Source organism: Orcinus orca, chromosome X (assembly GCF_937001465.1).
Source record: "Orcinus orca chromosome X, mOrcOrc1.1, whole genome shotgun sequence".
Classification (NCBI taxonomy): domain Eukaryota; kingdom Metazoa; phylum Chordata; class Mammalia; order Artiodactyla; family Delphinidae; genus Orcinus; species Orcinus orca.
In genome coordinates, this window is record NC_064580.1 from 107,965,011 (window position 1) to 107,992,280 (window position 27,270).

The 27,270-nt window shown below is 36.7% G+C and overlaps 1 protein-coding gene across 1 annotated transcript in view; it reads right to left on the reverse strand.

Annotated features, from left to right (window-relative positions):
* The window catches only part of LOC101276968 (teneurin-1), a 350,419-nt gene that overhangs the window by 287,159 nt on the left and 35,990 nt on the right, over nt 1-27,270 (reverse strand). The window contains exons 4-5 of the mRNA XM_049704537.1: nt 7,535-7,662; nt 5,989-5,995 (exon numbers count right to left, since the gene is read on the reverse strand). Coding sequence (XP_049560494.1) covers nt 5,989-5,995; nt 7,535-7,662 — 135 coding nt within the window. The remainder of the gene's footprint in view (nt 1-5,988; nt 5,996-7,534; nt 7,663-27,270) is intronic.

Genomic DNA, 27,270 nt, shown 5'->3' on the forward strand with positions numbered 1-27,270 from the left:
AAAAGAAATAAAAGCAAAAATAAACAAGTGGGACCTAATCAAACTTAAAAGCTTTTGCACAGCAAAGGAAACCAGTGACAAAATGAAAAGACTGCCTATTGCATGGAAGTAAATATTTGTAAACGATATGACCAACAAGGGGTTAATACCTAAAATATATTAACAGCTCTTACAACTCAATATCAAAAAAAACCAAACAACCCAATCAAAAAATGGGAAAAAGACCTGAACAGACATTTTTCCAAAGAAGATATACAGATGGCTAACAGGCACATGAAAAGATGCTCAACATCGCTAATTACTAGAGAAATGCAAATCAAAACTACAATGAGATCTCACCTCACACCTGTCAGAATGGCTATCATCAAAAAGTCTACAAATAATCAATGCTGTAGTGGATGTGGAGCAAAGGGAATACTTGTACACTGTTGGTGGGAATGTAAATTGATGCACCCACTGTGGAAAATAGTATGGAGTTTCCTCAAAAAATTAAAAATTAAACCACCATGTGATCCAGCAATCCAACTCCTGGGTATACAAATGGAAAAATGAAAAGATACATGCACCCTAATGTTCATAGCAGCTCTATTTACAATAGCCAAGACATGGAATGAACCCTAGTGCCCATCAACAGATGACTAGCTTAAGAAGATGTGGTATGTATATACAATGGAATATTACTCAGCCATAATAAAGAATGAAATACTGCAAGCTGCAGCAACACGGATAGGCCTAGAGAATATCAAGCTTTGTGAAATAAGTGAGACAAAGACAAATACTGTATGATACCACTTATATATGGAATCTAAAGAATAATACAAATGAACATATATGCAAAACGGAAGGAGATTAACAGATGTAAAAAAACTAATGGTTACCAGTGGGGAGAGGGAAGTGGCAAATTAGGGTTATGGGATTAAGAGATACAAGCTACTATGTATAAAATAGATAAGCAACAAAGATATATTGTATAGCACAGGGAGTTATAGCCATTATCTCGTAATAACTTTTAATGGAGTATAATCTGTAAAAATACTGAATCACTATGCTGTACACCTGAAATTAATATAGTATTGTAAATCAACTATATTTCAAAAAAATTTTTTTAAATAGAAAATGCAGAACACTATGGAGACAGGTGAGAAGATTAAGTATACATCTGAAATTAAGTAGTGATGGCAACCAGATGTTAAGGATACAGCAAGAGAAAATTGATAAAACATGGTGGATATGGTGACTATTTATATTGGTAGTGGGACTAGAAAGGGTATAACTAAAGATGACTATCCACATGGGGAAGATATGGTAATGTATGTAGTGGGAGAATAAAAGACTTAAAAGGAATTACAAGGACAATAAAATATCAATAAAAAAACTGCAGAAAATGGCAAACAAAAAGTATTCTTAGGAAGGGATGTGGCTATTAGCATTGAGATCTCTAATCAAGACAGCTGTTACTTAAACAACTGGCCTTGAGAATAGAATTTTTTAAAAAAGAAAGAAAAGACCCAAAAAAGGGTGCTGAGATAACAGTTAAGAGATTGGATCCTAATCTCAGCTCTGCCAGTAGTTATGTCTATTATGTAAGGCAAGTCACTTAACCTTCTTGTGTTCTCCTTTTCAACTGTAAAACAAGGGTAACAATAGCTGCTACAGCATAAAACTGTTATGTGGATAAAAGACATTAAAGTATTCTGAAACTGTAAATGCTCTCTAAGTGCATATGATTATTGTTATATACATGTCAAAACCCGAAACTTATAATGCAGAAAACTGGGAATTAATTATTTGAATGACAACAGAATTCTCTGCAAGTACTTTAAATGGGAAAACAGCGGTTTACAAATTTTACAGACACACATTTCAACCACTTCCCAGGAGTATATCCCCTTTTGCAAAACTAGGTCAACTTTTACTTGGAATGGCTAATTTTTCTTTGTTAACTGCATAATTCGGATTCACTGACTCATACTGTATACAGCTAGAAGGGACCTTAGAGATAAGCTAGTCCTACGGAGCAACACCCCGTCTTGTCAGAGCCTTAGCGGCTGGGAAGAGAATGGAGGAAAAGGAAGGAAAGAGTAAGGAAAAGAGAGGGGTGGCAGGAGTCTGCTCCCCTCCCTCACCTTATCTGGAGAAAGGTGGCTCTTATCTGCTATATATTTCTAATTGCTAGGTAAGATTTCATTTGCAAAAAGTGTTTCACTTCCCATGACCTCTCCCCCACAAAGGGTTGCAAGCTGAAGGGGAGCAGAATTTGCCACCCCAAAATATGCCTCTTTGGCTTAAGGATTATCTTGAGCTGATTATTTTTACAAAACAGCAGACATAGGAAAAGATCTGAAAAGTGAATAGGAGTTACCCTTTAGCAAGAGAGCCTTTAGCAAGTTAAAAATTACAAGTTAAAAGTTACCCTTTGCAAGATTTATAAGGGAAACCTCCATTTGTAAGGGTGTCTCCCCCTCTCTACCAGGAAGAGAAGGATAACTCTAAATCTTTGGAAACTCTGATCAAAGGAGAAGGAAATGACTTAAATCTGCATAACACCCATACTCCACTTACTGTGCTTTTCCTGATACCCTCCCTTAACTGACTCCCCTCACATCTTTTGTTTTCAGATGAGATGGTATCTAAGGTGATGGCTTGGGTCATTTCAGGGAGGTGCTCAGTTTTCCTGGGTCTCTCCCATGAAAACAGGAGGTGCACATGTTATTTAACTTGCTTGTTTTTCTCCTATTTATCTTTCTTTTTATTACAAGGCGGTCTGAGCCAAGAACCTGAAGAGTAAAGGTAAAATTATTTTTCCTTCCCTTCAAAGCCAACTCCCTTTTTTTTCAGAGGAGAAACTGGAGCCCAGACAGGTGAAGCTACAGTCACAGTTTGGTCCTGGCTGAAGCATCTTCACGACAGGCTATAGATTGTGTCGTATGAATCAGCTATACGTTGTTTACATGGTCGTATATTCAGCAGACATCGACTAGAAAATGTCTTTTTTTTTCCTTCAACTTTGCAGAGATAGATTTTGTAGGATGAACTTAAAAGAAATGTCACTTCCTCCCAAGGCCAGCCTTTTGCAAAAATTGTAAAGGAGATAAAGGTTGTCTTTAGTGTCCTTTAGTTTTCTGTCTCTCTACCCACCCTTTTTGTTCCTGGGCATCCAACCTGCAGGAATTCAGTACCCTCATCTACCCAACAAACTTCTTCCTCATTCAGATTGTTACTGACAATGTTGGATTTTACCTGAGCCCTATGCCCCTGGAAAACAGAGCTGGTTAAGAGATTACCCCAAACTTTTGCTTTCAGATATCCTTCCACGCTTTTATGATTTAGGAAGTGGCTTACCACAAAACAAACAAATAAATAAGCAAAAATAACCAAATTGAAAACCCTTTTCCCTAAGACTTATTAGAGAAGGCTCTCTGTCCATTCTTTCTCAGCACTCCCGTAAGAATTGCACATGACTCCTTTGTTACCTGTGACAAAGCCAAACACAGACCTTTCCCCTTTTGCTGGAACCTGCTGAAAAACCAGATACAGACCCTCCAATTTCCCATTCTTTCATAAATAGTTATCGGAGTTTAGAACTGTTTGTTCCCCTTCAACTAGCTAGACACAGAGAAAACATTTCCTGTTCATCTGACTCACTGAGATTTGCCCTGAGTACAAAACAATTCCAACTGTAAATCATCCCGCTTGTAGCTCATGTACTCCTCCTATAAAAGCCTTAGGCAAAACTGATCTTTGAACCTGAGGTGCTCTCCCTATTGCAATAGCCTGAATAAAATTAATTTTCTTACCAGCTCAGTTTCTGTCTTTGATTCCCCCTTAGAAAACCTCTTTAGGAATTTACATGTTTAGATTGTGTTACATTATTACAATAATAGAAAACAGAAGAGGTGGAACCAGGAGTCCTTGGTTCTAGTCTCAGTTCTCTGTGTGTTCTTTTTTTTTTTTTTAATTATTTATTTATTTATTTTTGGGTGTGTTGGGTCTTCGTTTCTGTGCGAGGGCTTTCTCTAGTTGCGGCGAGTGGGGGCCACTCTTCATCGCGGTGCACGGGTCTCTCACTGTTGCGGGCTCTCGTTGTGGAGCACAGGCTCCAGACGTGCAGGCTCAGTAGTTGTGGCTCACGGGCTTAGTTGCTCCGTGGCATGTGGGATCTTCCCAGACTAGGGCTCGAACCCGTGTGCCCTGCATTGGCAGGTGGATTCTCAACCACTGCGCCACCATCTCTGTGTGTTCTTGACCCCTCTGGACCTCAGTTTCTTCATCTTTAAATAATGATATTGGATTTGATAATCTTGAAGATTTTAACATTCTCTACTAGTTGATAAATTACACTGTAATTATTTTCAGTTCAATTTATGGACCTTACATGACTCAGGTCTAGGAACAAGTCTTTCATTTGTTCATATCCCCTGCTCTGTTTAAAGCAGCTGTTACATAATATTTACAAGTTAAAGAGAAAGAGTGAGTTATGACTAGTTTGTAAGCTTCTAAGGTAGTAGGGCCTGTTTTAGTGCAATACTTTCAATTTTACATTAGTGAAAAACTGATAACTGATTTTTCTGGTAGATTCTGACATATGGTTGTGACTTATATCTTCTTTTTGAAACTAAATTTAAATTATTCAAATAAATTTTAAAAAGAAAATTTTAGCATACTAAATAATCAAATATTCTTTTTTTCTTTCATTTTGAAAATTAAGTGGTGAGAAAATTCTTTAATCTCCTAATGAGAAGCAGATACATATAGCTACTGTTAATGGGGAACCAATTCCAGTAAAATTTGATTATTTTTAAAGTGCTATTCTAGTTATCCATGGCTTTGGTGATGAAAGTGATGATATTTTAAAAATAATAGATGTTAAATTGGTAAGTAAAGAGAAATCAAACTTTAAAGAGAGAAAACATCTAAATCCTAAGGAGGCCATCATTCATAAAAAAGTTGATGTCAGTTTGAAAGCAGGATCTATAGTATCTAATAGGATGCCAATACAAGGTAATTTTCCAATCATCTGACCCAATAATAATTATTTTGCTAAATTAAACAATGTCCTTTACATCCATTGTCTCACTTACTCCTTACAGCCACTCTATGCGACAGGTACTATATTATCATCCATATGTTGCAGGTTAGGACACTGGTTCAGCAAGGCTCTGTCAATTAACTGCCTGAGGTTGGAGTGCCAGCAAATGACAAAGTCAGTATTCAAAGCCAAACCTGACTCCAGAGTCCAGGCTCTTAACTACAGTGCTACACTGTAAAGTGCTACACTGTAAAGAAAACAGTGTAAAAAGAATTACCTGGTTTTCGAGTTTAGAACTGTATTTATGGAGTTGTGTGATGTCTAGAAAATTGTAAAAGGATACAGGTGACCATTTGAAAATATCCTTACAGTATATTCCATCTTCTGCAAGGTTTGGTTTAGTATACACAGGACTTTATAAAAGAGGAGCTATGTTTTTACTTGGTAAGTAATACACAGTAAAGACCTAATATAACGGAACTATGATGTGCAGCTATTGCTAACGTTTTGTCCAGACTTCCATAAAAAGTCAGTTTAAGATAATAATTTGGTATATATGGCATGAACCTTTAATGATTTTTCTTAATAAAGAAATTGGTTTGGCCTGCTTGTTGTTGTAATTGAGCAGAATCTTAAAAACATTTTCCATTTATGAAACTTGTCACAACACATTAAAATACAGAATTTACCTAAAATCTATCATGAATAGACACTGGGGCTTTGCTTTCAGGGTGTAAAATGTCTTTTGTGGTTTTCATATATGTTTCATGTGTGGATTTCAGTATAATGCAGAAGTTAAGAGACAAGTCTCTGGAATCAGACCACCAGTTTCTAGCTCTGTGACCTTGGGCAAATGGCTTAAACTCTCTGTGCTTCTATTTCTCATTTGGAAAATGAAGACCATAGCATTACTTTCATGATATAAATACATGTTTAGTGTCTGGAGTAAATCTTGGCACATGGTAACTGTTTAATACAATTTAGTCATCATCATCAAACTATTTTTTGGAAAGGAATTCTAGAAATCTGAATTAGAATAAAAAAATGAATATGCTCTGATGACAACTATGTGATGACCTTCTGCTGTCTTGTATGCTTCATTTTCATCAAACAGATAATTCATGATTTTCAGTGTGACTGGCAAAAAAAATCCCTAAGCATATGATACCAAATGGTGGCTCCTGTACTTGCAGATATAAAGGAATCAAATAGCAGGAGGGAAGGTAAGGGAGAAAATGTCCAAGTGTATTCAGACCCTTTCCTCTGCCATTTCTGACCCCTGCACTACCCTCAGTCCCTCTCAGCAGCAACAATGAAATTGCTGGGAAAGTTCAGCCCAGGCTAGAAACAGTAATTCTAAAGGACATAAAGCAAACTGCACTGTGAATTGAAAACTGGAATAAACCATAATGTTTTCCTGAACCCTAAGCATTAATTTTTACTGAAGCATAGACCAAAGCAAAGTTCCTTTTTCAAAAGCAAACAAAAATAAAACAAACCCCACAAATAACTCCCCAGAAGGAACTAAAAACACAAGAGTAGTAATTGAAACAACTATAAAAATCTCTTATTTTCAACTAATGAACCAAAACTGATTTTCCACCTCTATAAAATTATAAGCTTCTTAATTTAAGGGTAGGGTTTGGGTCATTCATTCATTCATCTTTTTATATTTAATCTAAAAATATTTAGGACAGTACTGGCTATACGTTTTGTTTTCAATTTCTACTTTTTGAATTGACATCCCGATATTTTACATGGCTCAAGGCCCTCTGTACTGTATCTTATATCAAGAGAAATCACAATACAAATTTTCAGTTATTTTCAATATTTGAATATTAAGACTAAGATCATTCAACATGAATAAAATGTTGGGACTGCTGGTACAGTACTGTGACATTTATTGTAAATGTCAGGTAGTTCAAGCTTATGTTGGTTAAATTTAACAATTCAGTACTCAAAGTGCTTTTTTCTTTTCCCCAACTAGGAAGAATTCATGTTTCCCAACTAGGAAAAAAATTCATATTCTCCCACTTTGACATAAACATTCGCCCTTGTATTACACATAGAAGGCATTTTCTTATTATAAACAGAAGAAATTTCCATATACCCTTTGTAAAGTGTTATATATAAATGCTGGGCTTGGACACAGAGAACTTAATCAAAATCCCACGTTGCTTCAGGGTACTTATATGCGAAATGCAATTTCCATTGTATTGAAACCTCCATCCTGTAAATATTTATCTATTTTCAAAATTGCCAACATATTTGAAAGATTTAATTGGTTTATATTCAAGGCACTAGAGAAAGGAAAATCTGCTTTCACAAGACATTTACATGTATTTATTCTGTCCACGTAGAGTATTTCTTTCGAGTGATCATGAAATTTAATGTGAAGTGAAACCATCCCAGGTTTGGTTCTGATGACTAAATTAGAAGAAAAGTAATCAATAATCAATCAGTCACTTTGATCACTGTACCTTTTTTCTCTGATTTATTGGAAACTTTTCCTCCAATTGGAGAGTAAGTGGTATCCATGGATTCAGTCCCTCTGTTCCCCTTGCTAACTCCATTTTCATAGAGCTGTCCTTCAGCTGGTTGCAACTGCCAAGTCAGGCCGAACAAATGTACTGCTGCAAGAAAACAAGCCATACATGAACTTATTCCAGACTTGTCAAAAAGTTCTCTAAACCAGCTGTCCCTTTCCACCCAAAAATGCCATGACTGGTTTTCTTTCAGTTAGGCCAAGCAACCTGGAGTTGATACCCACATCACACATGTAGTGACTTTCCCAAACAGTGCTTAAAATTTTGAGGCTGAAGCTATCCCAGTGATAGCAGAAGTTGAAATTCTGGTCAAGCAATTACAGTGGGATTGGACTCTGCTCCTCAGTGCTGTGACCCCTTCCTCTTCCATTTCCCTTAGTCATGTAACTCTAGTTTGCACATGGAAACCGCAGAGTAATGGTGGACAGGCTATCGCGAGAACATGAGAGACCTTCTCTATGGCCCTTGTTCAATTCAATTCAGCAAATATTTCCTGAGTGCCTAGTATGCATAAGGTCCTATGATAGCTACTGCAGATGTTAACATCTAGATGCCTATTAGGGTAGGAGCTGAAAGTAATACAAGTATAAAATAATGATAATACACAGAATAATTGAGGTAATACAGGTTCAAATTGCTATCATATGGCTTCCCTATATGATAAGCCCGTGCACAGCAACGAAGACCCAATGCAGCCAAAAATAAATAAATTTATTTTTAAAAAATTGCTATCATAGGATTAAAAAATACTCAGTGTTGATCAGCATGCAGGAAAATGGGTACTCTCATACACTTTTTTTTTTAAGTCAATCTTTTTTTAGATTGACTTAAATCGTTTTTTGGATTGCGCGGGGGCTTTCTCTAGTTGCAGCGAGCGGGGGCTACTCTTTGTTGCGGTGCATGGGCTTCTCACTGTGGTGGCTTCTCTTGTTGCAGAGCACGGGCTCTAGGCGCCCAGGCTTCAGTAGTTGTGGCGCGAGGGCTCAGTAGTTGTGGCTCGGGGGCTCTAGAGCGCAGGCTCAGTAGTTGTGGCGCACGGGCTTAGTTGCTCCACGGCATGTGGGATCTTCCCGGACAAGGGCTCGAACCCGTGTCCCCTGCAGTGGCAGGCAGATTCTTAACCACTGCGCCACCATGGAAGCCCCCTCATACACTCTTTTTTTTTTTTAACATCTTTATTGGGGTATAATTACTTTACAATGGTGTGTTAGTTTCTGCTTTATAACAAAGTGAATCAGCTATACATATACATATGTTCCCATATCTCTTCCCTCTTGTGTCTCCCTCCCTCCCACCCTCCCTATCCCACCCCTCCAGGCGGTCACAAAGCACCGAGCTGATCTCCCTGTGCTATGCGGCTGCTTCTCATACACTCTTGATGCGAGTATAAAAAACCAGTCACCTTTTGGAGGGTAATGTGGCACCATTTATTAAGAAAACTTGAAATTTGGCTTAATCTTTTAGGAAACAATTCAATTTCTATGAATTAGCTATGAATGTGTACTAAACTACAAGTCTATCCATTGAAACATTTAAAAACTAGTACAAAGTTATGATCAATCTAAATATTCATCAAAAGGAGATTAATTAAATAACCGATGATATAAATAATACAAGATTAAGCGGTTATTAAATCTTGTTGCAGAAGACTATGTAATGGCATGGGAAATATTTATGATGCATCAAATGAAAAACATCAGGCTACTAAACAGTATGAATAGTATGATCTATATTGTGTGCGTGTGTGTGTGTGTGTGTGTGTGTGTGTGTGTGTGTGTGCACGCGCGTACACGCGCGCACATATGTTGCTGTGTGGAGAAAGAAAGGGCTGAGAGGATGTACTGCAACATAGTAACAGTATGCGGGGTTTATGGAGGATTTTAATTTTCTTCTTTATGATTTCTGTATTGTCTATATTGTTTACAATGAACATGTGTGATGTTTGCCATCTGGGGAAAAAATAAATTTTTGTTTTAAAAGAAATGGTTTAAAGGAACAATAGATAAAAATTGGCTTGGTTGATCAGGGATGATTTAATGAAGGAAGTAGGATTAGAGACAGACCTTGAAGGATATGTGGGGCAGGTGTCAACAATAGGTGGGGTGAGGGGGGAGAGTGAACAAAATATGACTTTGTAAAGCACAAGATGTATTTGAGGCAAAGGAAGTTGATGGGGTTGGTTGGAGTTTAGCTACATATAGAAGTTAGTGGAAGTTAAGGCTGGAAGGGTCGATAAGGGCCATATTGTGGAGGGCATTGAATGCCACACTTAGGTATTTGGATTCAATTTACTGGGCAACAGGGAGGCACCGCTATTTTCTGAGCAGATGAGGGCTATGATCAATTTTCTTTAGGAAGATTAATTTAATAGCAATGAGGAGCACTGATGATTTCTAGGCAAATAAATGATATCATCAGAGCACCCTTTGTAGAAAGATAAATCCAGTAGTAGTGTGGAGAAGGATGGATTGGAGGCCTAAAGATGTGGCAAGAACACAAATTGGGATGGCACTGCAATAATCTAGGTGAAAAATGATGAGTGTCTCATTTAGGGCCGTGGCTGTGAGAATGCCAAGAAGGCAATTCCTTAAGGAGAAATTGCATAAATGTCATTTCAGGATTTGGCAACCAGCTCTGTGTATGAGTGGGTGGGTGTGTGCTTGCACGCTTGTGTATGTGTGTAGGTGTGCTGGGGATGGGCATAGGAAAGAGTGACAGAAAGGGAGGAATCCAAAACGTTAAGGTTTTGAGCCTGATAACTGAAAGCACTGTGGAACCATTAACAGAGTTAGGGAATTCGCACTTAGCTCAGCACTAGCTACGAACAGTTGGTGCTGGATATGTGTTTGTTGAATGCTTACTAGTTGGTCTGGGGAAGGGTGACGTGATGGGAGGAATACAATGAATTAATATTTGGAGATTCCAGGTTCCAGGGACTGATGGGCTATCTAGATAGTCATGTCAGACACAGGAGTTTGAAGTTCTGGAGAAATATTAGGTCCAGGACAAGACTAGAATCACACATGCACATAAGCAACAGTTGAAGTGAGAGCAAATGAGATTACTGAGTGGAGAGAATGTTAGGAGAAAACAGTGCCTCGGACAGAAGCTGGGGACATCCTTTTATTTGTTTTCTTACTGCAATTTTCAAATCAACCAAATCTTACCAAAAGGCAAAAAAAAAAAGTGTATCTGTTCATAAGCCATCTCATATTTTTCTTTATGTTCCTAGGCAGACTGAAAGGGGCTAATTTATATGTCTAACACAAATACATAGCATATGAATTAGCAACCGAGAACAGGAAAGCTAGCCAGATAGCCTATTTAAAAATCATTCATCCACTTTTAGTTGAGCTAAAGAGATTTCTAACACGTACCTTCTAATTTATCCTTAAAACTTTTAAGCATTTAATTGGTTTCTACCCTTTTCTTTGGATTAAGGCCAGTACTGCCTGATGAATTTCTCTTGCAATTACTGGAAACAAATGAAACTCAAATGATACTGGTTCTGAGTAAGGTACAGTATGGCATGCTAATAGAGCTATATTAGGGGCATCCCTGAGATTTCCTTGCCAAAAGACTCAAAGTACAGTTGGTTTAACATCCTCGCTCCAATTAAAGGTATTTATCAGCTTTATAGAAAATTCAGTCTACTCAGTCCCCTAATAATTTGAATATGATGGATATTAGAAGCTATATTGAAAATGTGTTTGACTTTCTTGGTTCTGTTACTTTTTTGAAATTAGATGGGCCATAAGGAACAAAAGGCATAGTAGTTCGCATTTTGCAGATCAAGGGGGCTATTTTATATACTTTATTTAAGTTAAGCCAGTTTCCTGAGGGCACGTAACAATGAGAGAGAAAATACATGTGCTGAGAATCACTTCAAAATAATAAAATAAGGTTTAATTTTTCACCATCAAATGAAAGGGACTGCTTCTAGCCAATCATGACAGATAAAGAGGTATGCACAATTAGTCAAATACCTTTTGAGGGTGGTAAAGCTTTATAATTTTTCGAGTTTACTTATGCCTTTTCGAGGCAATGAGCTGTTTGTAATGTACCCATTGTTTTGTGAACATTATGAATACATAATGAAAATGATTTGCTACAGACAGGGTACTATGGCAAGGCTATGGGACTTTTCTCTCCTCCAAACTGAACTTCCATATACTGAGTTGTGAAAGGAAATCAAAGAGTGCATTTATGTGCAGGGTAGACTGAGGTAGCTAAATAACTCCAGTGTTTGTGTTCTGTTAGAAATAAATAATACTTTGTTCACACTAAGACCAATACATAAAACTATGTTGAACTTTGGGATATACCAACACACCACTAGAAAGATATGGCAATACTTCTATTATGGGGATGTACTTATTGATTCATTCAACAAGTATTTTCAAAGCATATGCTGAGCACACCAGGAATGTCGGGAATACAGGAAAAGGTAATAAACAGCCAGGACTGCAAAGGTATTGGCTGACCCATACGGATGTTGGATGTAAACAACCAATATATCCTGACCAGGACCTACTGGCTGCGTATCAGCCTTGGATACACAATGAGGAAGATACAGAGTCCTTACCTTCTAATAGATCACCATTCAGATCTATGCTATGTATTCATAGCCACACTTTAAGCAAGTCCCCTAAACCCAAGTATAAACATTATGAGCCCACTCATAATGAAATAAGGGTACAACTGGTAATGAACAAACAGGGCAGTGTTAAGTTGTATTCATATATTGATTCAACAAGTATTTCTTGAGTGCCTACTTTGTGCCAGGCACTGTTTTCCTAAGTTTAGAGCAGTGAATTAAAAAAAAATCTCTACCCTCCCAGAACTCATGTGAGAGGGTGGTAAGTTAAGAGAGGCAGACAATGAATAAATATATGATGTAATATAATATGGCTATATAGAAACAAAGAAGCAAATAAGTGAAATAATGTCCAGTAGTTACAAATGCTATAAAGGAAAAAAATAAGTCCGAGTAGTCAGGGAAAGTCTCTTGGAGTAGGTAATATTTGAACCAAGATTTGAATGAAGTGAAGGCATATGAATATCTAGTTGAAAAACCTCCTAGGAAGAAGGAACAGCAATTACAGAAAACCCTGAAGTCTTGTACGGAATATGCGAAGAACACTAAGGAGCTCAGTGTGGCCAGGGCTCAGTTAGGAAACAGAAGAGTGCTGGGAAAACTCAAAAACAGGATTGGGACCATAATCCTGTTATCTCTGTGCTCTAACCAACTTCACAAACTGGTCACCAATAAACTACAAATGAATAGAAAGTAATAAAACTAAAATCACACATGCCCCAACATATACCTACAAATGAGCACTACTGGTTATAGTAGGTCTAATATAACTACTCCTGACCCCAAACAAAGTCAAAGTTCTCTTTCCTAAAGACATATATAAAAATATACATACTCAGTGAGCAAGGTTGGACACTAGCCAGATCTCTCAGGAAGTACCAGTTCCATTATTTGCACTTCACTAAAGTTCAATGGCCGGACAGAATGTGTCTGCCTATTCAGATATTCCAGGAGTAATGTCTTTTCAGCTGAGTAAGAATGGCAGTCCCTAATGCTCTCCTCACAAATGTTCCTTAGTGCTGAGTCCTGTAGATTTTATAATTCTTATCCTTCTTGTTTTATCCAATTGCAAAGAGCTATGCTCCGAAATTATAAATTTATTACAAAGTTAAGGTAACAAATGGAGTATCTTGCTGTCCCCAAGTGTCAAACTCAATCAAGCATCTTGGATCTCAAGGCAGCCTGACTTCATAAGAAGCCCTTCTTAACTTGCATATTTCTATAGGTTGGAGCCTCAAAGCCTCTCTGCAGTTATTTTTCTGTACTCTCTGTTAGGATGTTGGTCTTTGTTTCTCTTAAGTAAGACTGATGGTCTCTGGTAATGTTTATAATTGATAATGCTTCCCCACTCCATGCCCCTTCAAAAGGCAAATATTCACTTATAAGGGAGAGACTGAGTTATTTGTAGTGAGGTGGATGGACCTAGAGTCTGTCGTACAGAATGAAGTAAGTCAGAAAGAGAAAAACAAATACCGTATGGTAACACATATATATGGACTCTAAAAAAAAAATTGTCATGAAGAAACTAGGGGCAAGACTGGAATAAAGATGCAGACCTACTAGAGAATGGACTTGAGGACACGGGGAGGGGGAAGGGTAAGCTGGGACAAAGTGAGAGAGTGGCATGGACATATATACACTACCAAATGTAAAATAGATAGCTAGTGGGAAGCAGCTGCATAGCAAGGGAGATCAGCTTGGTGCTCTGTGACCACCTAGAGGGGTGGCATAGGGAGGGTGGGAGGGAGACAGAAGAGGGAGGGGATATGGGGATATATGTACACTTACAGCTGATTCACTTTGTTATAAAGCAGAAACTAACACACCATTGTAAAGCAATTATACTCCAATAAAGACGTTAAAAAAAAAAGTGATTTCTTGAGATGGAATTTACTCCTGGTGAAGATGATGTAAAGATTGTTGAAATGACAACAAAGGACTTAGGATATTACATAAACTTAGTTGATAAAGCAGGGGCAGGTTTTGAGAGGATTGACTCCAATTTTGAAAGACATTTACTGTGGGTAAAATGCTATTAAACAGCATTATGTGCTACAGAGAAATCATTTGTGAAAGAAGAGTCAATCAGTGAGGCAAACTTCATCATAGCTTTATTTTAAGAAACTGCCCCGGCCACCCCAACCTTCAGCAACCATCACCCTGATTAGTCAGCAGCCATCAACACCGAGGCAAGACTCTCCACCAGCAAAAAGATTATGACTTGCTGAAGGCTCAGATGATGGTTAGCATTTTTTAGCAATAAAGTAGTTCTTAATTAAGGTATGTACATTGTTTTTTTAGACATAATGCTATTAAACATTTAATAGTCTACAGTATGGTGTAAACATAATTTATATATGCACTGGGGAACAAAAAAATTCATATGACTCACTTTATTGCAGTGGTCTGGAACCAAGCCTGCAATATCTCTGAAGTATGCCTATACATGCATAAACGGGCATGTACAAGGAAGTTCAAAACACCATTGTTAATATAATGATTTTGTTAATATAGTAAAGAAAAAATACCCCACCAATATATCCATCTATGAGAGAATGGTAAACCCATAATATAAAATCCTACATAAGAATCAAAAGGACTGATACTGACAAACTGTCAGATTAGAGGACACTAAGAAGACATCACAATTAAATGCAATGTGGTATACTAGATAGGATCCTGGAACAAGAAGAACAAATAGTGTAAAACTGAAGAAATCCGAAATAAACTCTGAGTTAATAGCACCATACTAATGCTAATCTCTTACTTTTAACAACTGTACTATGGTTATGCAAGATGTTAATATTGGCAGAAACTGAATGACAGGTTTACAGGAATTCTGTGCTATATTTGCAACTTTTCTGTAAGTCTCAATGCATTTCAAAATAGGATGCCAGAAAGAAAAAAAAAAAACAAGAGAGAGAGAGAGAAAGGACTGACCCAGTGGTGTGATAGAGCCAGCTTCTACTGGTTTACAAGAGCCAACTGTGCACATCTCTTCCAATTCCACTTTCAGTGACTTCACATTGGTAGTTGAAATCACCATGGTGGGTGTTTTAACACTCCAGGAATCAGCAAATGTTGCACATCAAGGCTTTTTTGCCCAGAGAGCTGGTTGTTAAACATTTATCAGCACACCACTAGATGACCTATATGTACTGACATAGAAAGAGCTCTAAGATTTGTATAAAAAACAATGTAGAACAAGGCACATCCAATGACCCTATTTAAGTAAAAGAAAAGGTATCTCTATGTATGTAAATGCATAGAAAGAGAAATGGAAGGATTAATATCAAATTATTGATCTTTAGAGTGGGGAGCTGGGGGAACTTCAACATTTCCATAGTATTGTTAGAATCTTTTACAGTGATACTGTATTCACATATTGTTATACAATAAAAAAATAGTAGGTGCTCAACAAACCTTTTAAAAAGCTGAATGGATAGATGCATTCTTTTATTCCATCTCTTTAATTTTTGTTTTCTAAAATAGGGCTTTTCAAAACATTTTAAAGCAGTAGAACAATCCAGCAATTAAATATGAATAACCCTCAAACCCATCAAAAGATAAAACAGAACTCTTTTGACTGAAAGGAACTGGGAGTCCAAAAGCTCCACAGATATAGTTTGAAATGTACTGTCCTAAAAAATTATCCTTGAAATATCTGAATCAAGAAAATTTGGGTGCTGGGAAGAATTCTTTCTAGGCAATTAAATTTGTTGGAATAGTTTCATAATGCCAGTGTCAGAAGATATGAAACCTTCCATGTTACTCTGTATCTCTTGGTGTTTTGTGTCCACTCTTTTACAGATAATATTCCAATCCACTTAATAATAAGGTAAATAGAGCTCTGATAATAAATACACAAGTAACCTTGAAATTGCAATATTTGCAAGGCAAATACAAGTTTGCTTTCAAGAAATTCATCTTGCATCTCAAACTGCACACATATTCAGCTAAGGGTGCTATATTTTTTATTACAAGAAATTTTTTGGTGCTATTTTCAAATTTGACTAAAATTTATTTTGAAAATTTGAAATCTGTCTTACAGATAAAAGTCCTGCCCATTATAGATGATGTCATAAGCTTCAATCATGCCAAGACAAAAGCATGTGATATTTTTCAAGGTAATTTGTTTTTCCTCTTTGTCAGCAATTTTTGCCCCCACTAGTTCCCTTACATATCTTGCTTCCTATTCCTTCAGGCTAAGGGATGCTACTGCTTTTGTACTTGCAAAGCTTGTCAAAGCTACAGATCTACTTGTATGTTGGACAGTTCCCTTCCTGAAAAATATACCAGGTACATTACCCAGATGGTGACCCCTGATGACTTCAGGCTTTCAAGTTAACTCCTGTTGGAAGCAATTTCACCAGACCAATACTTCAGTGGACATCGTGTGAAGCAAGAGGCTTCCACAATAAGGAACATCACTGCAAAAATAAATGCTACCTGAATTAAATGCAGTGACTGCTAACATTACAGAAACCAGGTTATCTTTCCATCTTAAAATAAATCCCATTTTCATTACATTAAACATCAAATTGGTGTATGAGTGAACTATAGCCCTTTGATAAATCACCTTCAGATCTTGGCTTTATCCTGGTAATAACCAGATTATATGCAGGATTGAAAACCATTAGTTTTCAGAGAAACATTTTTTAAGAACTAAACAGAGGAAGTAATGCATGTTTATTTATGGTACCTTACTTTTGCTTCAGCAGTTTCATTCAAATTTTCTCTTTTTTTCCTAGGGTTATACATATACATTTTCTACTAAAAATATTATCTGTGGTTGCACGACATCATAAACATAAATAAAACATACTTAAATGTTTCTTTTCAAAGCAATTTGAATGGAGTCAGTACGGCTGTGAGATTCCTTTCAAACCTTTTTAAAAGCTGTCATGTCGGGTATGGGTAGAATTTCCTTTGAAAGAAGGACTTCATTAATTAAAAAAAAAAGTGAAAAAAAAGCGTTTTATAATTTGAACAGTTTTACGTAACACATTTTGCTAGTCTGCCACAGTGAAACAGTAAAATTAAATGCCAATTAAAGAGAAGATTGCGACAGTACAACAGAGGTAATGACACCTTTCTTGTTGCTCCACATGTTTGAATCCCTACATTTCCTCTCCCAAATGAAATGAAACATTCTCTACTGCAGCATACATTTTTTTTTTGCCTTAGTACAGTCCTAGTTTTATCCAATATTGAAGCTAGAAAAGATTCTATCAAGGTAATAAATCATTTTAATATCCCAGTTCTATATTACATTATCTTAAAACTTTCATTTACTATGTATTTTATATTTTCCATTCCAAGGTTGCAGCAATATTTATAAATAATGTCTATTTGGGTACCTTATCACAGGTTTAATATATGATCTCCATTTGCAGTTGCGTAACGGGCCCATCTGTGTATTCCTTATCAGACAGACACAATTATTTAGTGTTTTCATCTCAAGTCACAGCACCAATAAATAAGTGCTCTCCATAACTCAAATCTTATTTACTTTTGTATTATTATTTGCTTTGTGGAGTCAGGAGAAATAAGCAGCATAATGACGGGACACTTTTTTTTCCCTCCCAAAATCCCACCTTAATGAATAATGCAGCAAAAATGTCAATTTAGCCAGGACTCGGCACTTTTGATTCTTCCTTAAAATTTTCTTTTTCTTTCTCATTTTACTTCGTTTTCTGCTCAATGAAGTCTCCCTTTCGCTATGGTCCAAGTCATTGCCTATTACTTCATCATTACTGATGATGGAAGTCTCTTAGATTCCTAAACAGTCTCTCATCCTCTTTCCTGGTTGAATGCTTATTGGTAATAATATGCATATTCTTTTAAAAAGATCCATATAAAACTGGTGACTGGAAAGTGAGAAACAGACTTACACAGAAGCTCTCTCCTCCTCTTACTCATTTGACCTGAATGTATTTAAATTTAAAAAATGGGAATGTATTCATTGATTTATGTCCTCAACCCCTGGTAGCTGATGCTTTGAAACTCACTTTCCTGATCTGGCATCATGTTGGCACAGCCATGGATACCTGGCATGTGTTCTTCTGCAAACTTTTAGATTTTGAGATGTTAAAACCCTTTCCATTACCTGCTTATTCAGAGTTAGCATTAAAGGGTAGGGCTCAGATGAGGTTGGGGAGTCAGAATATATAATAGAGAAGGTGGAAAACAGATGAGTAGGAGAAAACTACAGCTGGGTATGTCCCAAGCCCTTCTAGCTGCCTTATAAGATTTGATCGGATGGGGCGATACAGAGAATGAACTGGTGGAGATTATAATGGCCCAGTTTGTTCTGAGTTTTCTGAGGTGGCATCATGACGGTGTTCTTCTGGAAGAGTCACCAATGTTTGGGCTTGATTCATGATCAGGATCCTCAAGCCTTTGCCTCCCTTCATGCAATAATTATTTGCTGGCCGACTACTAGGTATTAGACACCGTCCTACGTGTTGAAGATACAACAGTAACTGCTTGGTTACAAAAACGCTTGCCCTCCTGGAGCTTTACACTCTATCTAAAGGGAGGCAGTTGTCATGTGTCTGGAGCGGAAATGTCTTGTTTCAAATCTCAACTCTGCTACAGTTAGTATCAGAGGGACCTTGGGCAAGTTACTCAATCACCGTGTCTCAGTATCCTCACTATAAAATGTGCATAATAATAGCACCTTCCCCATAGGGTTCTAGTGAGGACCTTGTGAGTCAGTACATGTAAGGCACCTAGAAAAATGCTTGGTACGTAATAAATGCTCCATAAATGTTAACCATTATTATTAGGCCTGGTTAATTGTCCCCTTAGGCTAGCCTTTCCAAAACTATCTTGGAAGTGGAGAAAGGCAGAAGGTCATTTGCCCATTGCATCCTTTGCTTTCTTGCCCTAAATGAGGTTTGTGTAGTTGCATTTTTTTGGCAAGAGCAATGTAGAGGGACTCAAGTCTCTAATAGAACTTCAGCTACCATCTTCACACAGCTCTACAGCAGAATTCAGACAAACACACACCTCACCTGATTTCCTAATTCCAAATCCTCGACTTAATTTAGAACAGACATTCATTTCTCTCCTCACCCTCACCAACATCCCCCAAACCTGCTCGTTTCTTCTTCTCCATCATATTGATCACTGGGATTTGGAAGTTGTAGATTTGGGGTTCTCTTGGTAAAAGGTTTCCAAAAATCAGAGCATCCTTAAAATCTGTAAAGTCATCATTTCTTTACTAAGAAATGTAGAGTGCACTTTCTACAAAGAAAGTGATTAGAGTCTCATTCTATGAAACATAATGGAGATTTCTCACATAGCCATATAGTATGAAATGGGTCCCAAGAAAATTTTCAGCTGAGTTACCCAGCACAAGTATACATTCCTGGGTAATGGATGTAACTCTAGCAAATTGATCTGTGCAGCTAAGGGAATCTGTATGTAACACAATAAAATCATGGTATGTCAGAGCTCAAAAAGATCACAGGCTAATAGTTTAGAAAAGAGGGAGGGAGTAACTTTACAGTAGAGAAACCCAGAAACACAACCTCAGCCGAGTGATCAAGATTAACATCATCAATGATAGCATGTACATTGATAGCATGTATCCTTGACATGACGCGATGATAATGCACCTCTGTAGTCTTCCTCCTCCAAACCTATAACCCCAGTCTAGACATGAGAACGACACTGGCAAAACTCAAATTGAGGGACATTCTGCAAAAAACCTGACCACTGCTACTCAAAACTGTCAAGGTCATCTAAGAAACTGTCACAGACTAGAGGAGACTAGGGAGACATGACACATAATGTAATATCCTATCCTGGATGGGATCCTGGAACAGAAAAATGACATTGGGGAAAAACTGGTGAAATCTAAATCAAGTGTCAGGTTCAGTTAATGGTAATATTCAATGTCGGTTTCTTAGTTGTGACAAATGTACCATGGTGATAGAAGATGTTAACAATAGGAGACACCAGATGAGGAGTATATGGGAATTCTCTGTACTACTTTTGCCAACTTTTCTGTAAATCTAAACTTGTTCAAAAATTAAAAGCTTCTTTTGGAAAAAAACAAAACAAACAAACAAAAAAAGACCACAGACCAACCATTTGGTTCAATCTCATTTTACAGAAGAGGAAACTAAAAGCTGGAGAGGAAGTGCTTTGCCCTAGGACACACAGAGACCAGTTTCTCTCTTATTCGGGACCAAGAGAGGATGTGATCCATTTCTGCTAGTCACTGACATTTTGTACTGAAGTAATTTGGTTGGAATATTGGGCTAATGAGGCCAATGTTATAGGTTAAAGTTTTATGCCAACCAGTTGCTTTTGCATAGAGGACAACTCTGCTCTTTGCCCACAGAATGATTACTCAAACTAATTTCGTCCATCCTTCTCAGGTAAGTGCATAGGAGAGAACTGGAAGCTCTCTAACAATCTTTCATCAATTCAAAATACAAGAACATGAGTAGAATCATCTTTTTATATGGACACTGATTATTTTATTGGATTACTGGGTTACATGTAAGTGAAGTATACACCATATATTTTCTACTGGTTTTATAGTCTGTTTTCTTTTTTATCTCAACCTTCTTAGCATTTCTGTTAAAACTGATCACTTTGCTGTCCAAGCCTTGTTTTCTATTTTTGAAGCAGATTCAAGTTTTGCTTTAAAGAAAAGGTAGGCTATAGGAAGTTTACTCAACTTCATATAATTATCGAAAATGGGTCTAAATTTTTTTTTACTATTTCCTGAAATGTCTTGCCAGGATTTCAGGAGATGTGGGAAAAGAATATGGCAGTCTCTCAGTTTTATTTTTTTTCCCTATGATTTAAAATTGTAATTTTGATTCTTTTTTAGTCAATGTTAAAATATGCAGTTTATGTCAAAATCTTTAATATATAAAATTCCTTATAAATCAATAAATATCAGCTGACCCTCTAGTAGAAACACGGACAAAAGGTATCAACAGGCAATTCACAAAAGAAGAAATGCAAGTTAGCAGTGACATTTTAAAATGTTCAACCACACTGGTAATTTTAAGATGCAAGCTAAAACACTGAAATATCATTTTGCCTATCAAAATGGCTTTTTTTTCTTTTTTTATAATTGACGATATCAAAAGTTTTCAAGGGTTCAGAGAAATGAGCATTCTTGTGTACTGCTGGCAGGAGTGTAAACTGTTGCAAAATGTTTGGGCAAATTGGCAATATATACCTAAAGTGTTGGAAATGTTTTTAAACATTTTGATCCAGGAATTCCATGTTTAGAAATTTATACTAAGAAAAGGATCTGAATAAATTTTAAAACAACGATATTCAACATGATGTTGTATATAACAGTAAGATAAGGAAAAGTACTTAAATGTCCAGCAAATAGGGATTGATTATATAAGTGACTGTATACAGTAGAGGATGATGCTGCAATTAAAAATAATGTTGTAGAAAAATGTTAAATAATAGAAAAAGATGTTCCCAAAGCAGGTTATAAGACAGTATTTGTTATATGAGCTCATTTTTAGAGGCCAGTTAGTGTAATAAGGGCACCATAGGCTCTTTTTGAAAAGTCAGACAGACCTTAAGAGCGATAGTCCTTCCTCTAACTAGCTGTGCGGTTGAAGGCAAGCTGCTTAACCTCTCTGAATGTCAGTTCTCACATATAAATTAGAAATAATAATACCTAATTTGAAAGATACTATGAGTATGCATAAAGGGATCTACATGAATTACAAAACAATTCAGATCTATTTCTAGAAATTAAGTGCCTTTTATTTTTAAAGTATTACAATAGACTCAGATTCTTTTTTGTTGTTGTCGTTCAACGTATAATCCATTACCATCATTACATACTCAAATTTGGCCAGTGGGAGCTCCTCTAAATTGGTTTCTGTGTCATTTTGACATGTCTCAACTCTTCCTTGCTTTCTAGCACAAGATATTCCAGGCTTAATTTGCACTGACTTTTTCTGACAGACCTAGAATCAGCCATTTCTCTAAGGAGCTTTCAGTAGAAAATGTATTTAGAAACCAAAGTCTAGTTTTAAGATATGCTCATTACTACTGAGGTGTCGTTGTTTTTAAGTCCTTTCAGGGAAAAGAGCAAGGATATAGACACATAGAACAAAACCTTTAGATTTTATCTTTGTTAATGTGTGCGTGTGCGTGTGCGTGCGTGCGTGTGTGTGTGTGTACACATATACACACGTACATATATCTGTATGTATGTTTTTAAAAGAATGAGTGCATATTGATATTCCCAATTCTAATCCAGCACCACAGAGCTCTTTCTCCCTAATCCTATAATTTTATCTCCTTTTTCACAGAGTGAACCAAATTCTCAATAACATCAATGTATTTACTCATTTGCTTATTGTACAAGACACACAAAATAAGTATTAGAGTTACTACACCAATGCCACTACCAGAATTAATCCTACTAAGTTCAAAGTTTGTGTTTTTTTTCCTTAGAATATATCCTCCTGAGGGTGTACGGAGTTGTGTATTAAAAATAGTGAATCTTCCTAATATGTAAAGAACTCTTAAAAATTGAGACAAAGAGGACCAAAAAAAAAAAAATCAATAGAAAAATGGACAAAAGATATGAACATACAGTTCACAAAAAAAGATCCCTAAACACATGAAAAGATATTCAGCTTCACTGAATATTCTTTCATAATAAGAGAAATACAAACTAAAACTACCCCAAGGTACCCTTTCTAACCTATCGGATTGACAAAGATCCAAAAACTTGTGACACACTGATGGGAAGTCCATCAGGACATGGGCACAGTCACACACTGCCGGTGGGTGTACAGAATGCTACACCCCTGTGAAAGAGATTCATGCAAAGTAGCCACTTACCATGTTTTTAAACTTTCCTCTGTATCAATGGATATTTCCCGTCATTTCTTATTTTGCATACATTTCCCCCTTTCCTCTTGATTTAAGGTAGCTTGTGGTCTGCCTGTTTGTTGATTTTTAACACCACTTTTCTATTACTTTTCTGTTTTCTACCCCATTTATTTCTGCTTTATTTTTATTATTTCCTTTCTTCTACCTTCTTCTAGCTTATTTTATGGCTTTTTAAGCTTTGTTTTCATTCTTTTATTTTTACCGATACAAATTTTTTCTTATAAATGGTTTACTTATATCCCATAAATTTTGACATGTGCTGGGTTCATTATCATTATTTCTTAGAAATTTTATAATTTTAAAGTTTCATTTCCCCCTTTACCCGAGACTTAAGATTTTAAAAATTTCCAGGTGGAAGGACTTTCCTGGTTTTAAAATTTTCGTCCTAATTTTCAGTTTCATTTCACCATGATCTGGGAATGATGTTTGTGTAACTTCTACTTTATGAAACTCACTGAGGTTCCTGTTGTGACCTAATACATGATCAAATTCTGTGAAGGTTCCATGAGTACTTGAGAAGAAGGTATATTCTCTATTATCAGGGTGTTAAGTTCAATATACAGCCATAGATCTGTCTTATTGATTTTGCTTTTTTAGGTCTTCTATATACTTAATAAGTTTCTATCCATGTGACCTGAGTGATGGGTTAAAATATCCTATTACTAGTTGTTTTTGTTTATTCCTCCTTGAGCTCTTACAGTTTCTGTTTTGTAAAGGCAGTTGTTATTTGTGCATAGATAGTCATAGCTTTTTATAGAGTATACTCTTTGTTGTGTTTAATGGTTTTTGGCCTGAATTCTACTTTGTCTGATATAAAGATCATAAGCTTTGCTTTCTTACTGCTTCTTCCATTTGCCCGATAAACCTTTTGTCTATCCTTTAATTTTTAGCCATTTCTGACTCCTTTCATTTCAGGTGTGTCTTCTAAACAGCACAGAATTAGGTTTTGCTTTGTGAGCTCTTTTGAAAATCTTTTCCTTTTACTAATAGGTGATTAAACCCACTTACATCTACTGATATGACAGATATGTTTAGCCTCAACATATTATTTTGTTATATTTACAGTGTTAATTTTATTTCTTTATGTAGTTTGTTTCTTTGGTTTTTTAAAAATTTCTTTTGATAAACTGGAAGATTTGGATTGACACATACACACTACTATATATAAAACAGATAACTAATAAGAACCTGCTGCATAGCACAGGGAACTCTACTCAGTACTCTGTAGTGGCCTATATGGGAAAAGAATCTAAAAAGAATGGACATATGTATATGTATAACAGATTCAGTTTGCTGCACACCTGAAACGAACACAACATTGTAAATCAACTATACCCCAATAAAAATTTTTAAAAATTTTTATTTTGGTATTTAAGAAGGTCTGTATTGTTGTTCTATTGATTACCTTTACGCTATTACTTTTTATAAAGCTCTTCATCCCCCTTCTGCTTGCTTGGCTTTCTACTATTTGGTTTGTCAGCTTGAAATTATACTCTCTCTATGTGACAATCATTGAGCTTATTTTACTTTTTTATTTTCTTCTCCCAAGCTTTAATTGTAATAACTACTTTATCAAAAATACGTAACATTTTAATACAATTCTCCATCGTTGTCCTCACCTTTGTTTTAACCTTAAATCTACAATTAAGCATATTATCATTCACCAACAGCCCTTCTGCCAAAGTTTCCCTCATTAACTCTCAGGTGAATTAAGCTTGCTCTCTAGATCATAAGTCAAAAAACTACAACTCTTGGCCAAATCAAGCTTGCTTTCTGTTTTTGTAGGGTCTGAGAGCTAAGAATAGCTTTTTTTTTTTAAGTTTTCTTTTCATTTTTTAAAAATTTAACTTATTTATTTATTTGGCTGCACAGCACAGCTTGTGGGATCTTAGTTCCCCAAGCAGGGATCTAACCCGGGCCGCTGGCAGTGAGAGCGCAGAGCCCTAACCACTGGACTGCCAGGGAATTCCAGCTTTTACATTTTTAAATGGTTGAAAAAGATCAAAAGAATAACAATATTTCAGGATACATGAAAATTTTATGAAATTCAAATTCCAGCGTCCATAAATAAAATTTTATTGGAACATAGTCACACTGATTCATTTACAGATTGTCTACGGCTGCTTTTGGGTATAAGTTGAATTGTTGTGATAGAGGCTGTATGGCCTGCAAAACTTGAAATATTTACTACTATCTGGTCTTTTTTTTTTTAAAATATAAATTTATTTATTTATTTATTTATGGCTGCGTTGGGTCTTCGTTTCTGCGTGTGGATTTTCTCTAGCTGTGGCAAGCGGGGGCTACTCTTCGTTGCAGTGCACAGGCTTCTCATTGCGGTGGCTTCTCTTGTTGCGGAGCATGGACTCTAGGCACGCGGGCTTCAGTAGTTGTGGCACGTGGGCTCAGTAGTTGTGCCTCGCGGGCTCTAGAGCGCAGGCTCAGTAGCTGTGGTGCACGGGCTTAGTTGCTCCACGGCATGTGGGATCTTCCTGGACCAGGGCTCGAACCCGTGTCCCTTGCATTGGCAGGTGGATTCTTAACCACTGCGCCACCAGGGAAGCCCCCAAGGGCATTTTAATTGATCAATTCTGCCATCGCTAGGCCCCAGCTCTCACATCTTCTTTTCTATTTAGTCTTCGTTTCACTCTTGGCTCTGGCATGGGCTACAGAGCTAGTTCTCCTTCTTTTGAGTATTTTTTCTCTCCTTATGTGTAATTTGAAGTGTGTGGAATTCCATCTCCTAGTTATGCTATTGAAGTGGGTTATGTGTGGTTTTATTTGCTCTCCTTGCTGATCTGAATTTCTTTCTGGAGGATGGTGTGGAGAGATTTGAATTTAAGGGGCCAGCATTATTCTACGGGAACTCAGAACTCACTATTAGTATCTACTTTTACATTTATATAACACATATGCAGAAACATATACCTGAACATTGTGTACCCAGTATTTACAGGACATTCATTTGAAATGAGGCTCTAATAATGAAGATGTGTTATAAATTTACCTGTCACTGTTCTTTATGTTCAATTCCATGCATCTATGAGATAGTTGGCCATGGTTAGGGCTACCATTAGTAACTGTGAACAGGGTCAGATTTTAATAGGGTGATTGTGTTATATTTTTCTGCCCCTTACATAATTTCTCCTCCTAAACTTCTAATGATAGGAAATTCATAATGAGTATCTCATTTCTTTGGCTGAAAGTAGTGATGGCAAATATATTCCAACTTCTGAGTAAACTCAAATTGCAGAATCTAGACTCAGCAGGAAAGAATGTTTGTTGCTTTGATTACTTATATCTTCCATGGGTCTGGGACAGGGAAGCAATGACATTAATGTCAGGGATTTGCCATTCTTGGCGTACGACTCTGTCTTCTGTTAAAATGCAAATCATCTTGGGGAGATATAATACATTTTCTTTGTCACAGCCCTTTTTACTTCAGTGTGAATTATCTTATTACATAAGTTGCAAGCGTAAATGCCAAGTGAGAAGGAAGGCAGGTAGTATAAAAAAGTGAAGAGGGCGGTATGGCTACTCTGATGGACTGGAGAGTTCATGGGTCTTTTGGGAGCAGCCCCTATTTAGCTGCAGTCAATGGTTTTCATATTATTTTTGCAAAACAAAAGACTAGAATAGTGTGTAGCACATAGGTACTCAAAAATGTGTGGATGAATGCGTGAATGCACATCTGGGAATGTCAGATCTTTTTATTTTTAAAGAGAGGCTAGAAATTTTATGTAAACCAGAGATTTTATGTAAAATCTCTAGACTTAAGTCTTTAAATTAGTTGGCAGCATTTAACAACTTCTATGTGTGTCAAGCAAAACCTGCCTAGTTTATCAGATTCATTTCTGAGTTCAGGTTTTGTTAGGGGGGTAGAAGGCAGGACTAGGTTTCTGATTTGGGGGATGGAGAAAAAAGGGAGATTGAGACTGTGGGCTTTAGTAATGAAACAGAACAGAGCTAAAAGGTTGAAATAGTAACTGAGCCCATGACCTTGGCCTCATCAGTGGGAATGCTGCTGAGACAGTCAGTAAGTAATCTAAATATTTTTCTTTCCTACCTACTCAAATCACAAAAGATACACACACTATTATTTCCAATAAAAATAGAACTATATTCACCAGTTTGCTGTGTATGCTAACAACTAATTCTGTTTATTTTGGGCCAAAAGACATACCCATCACTGGACC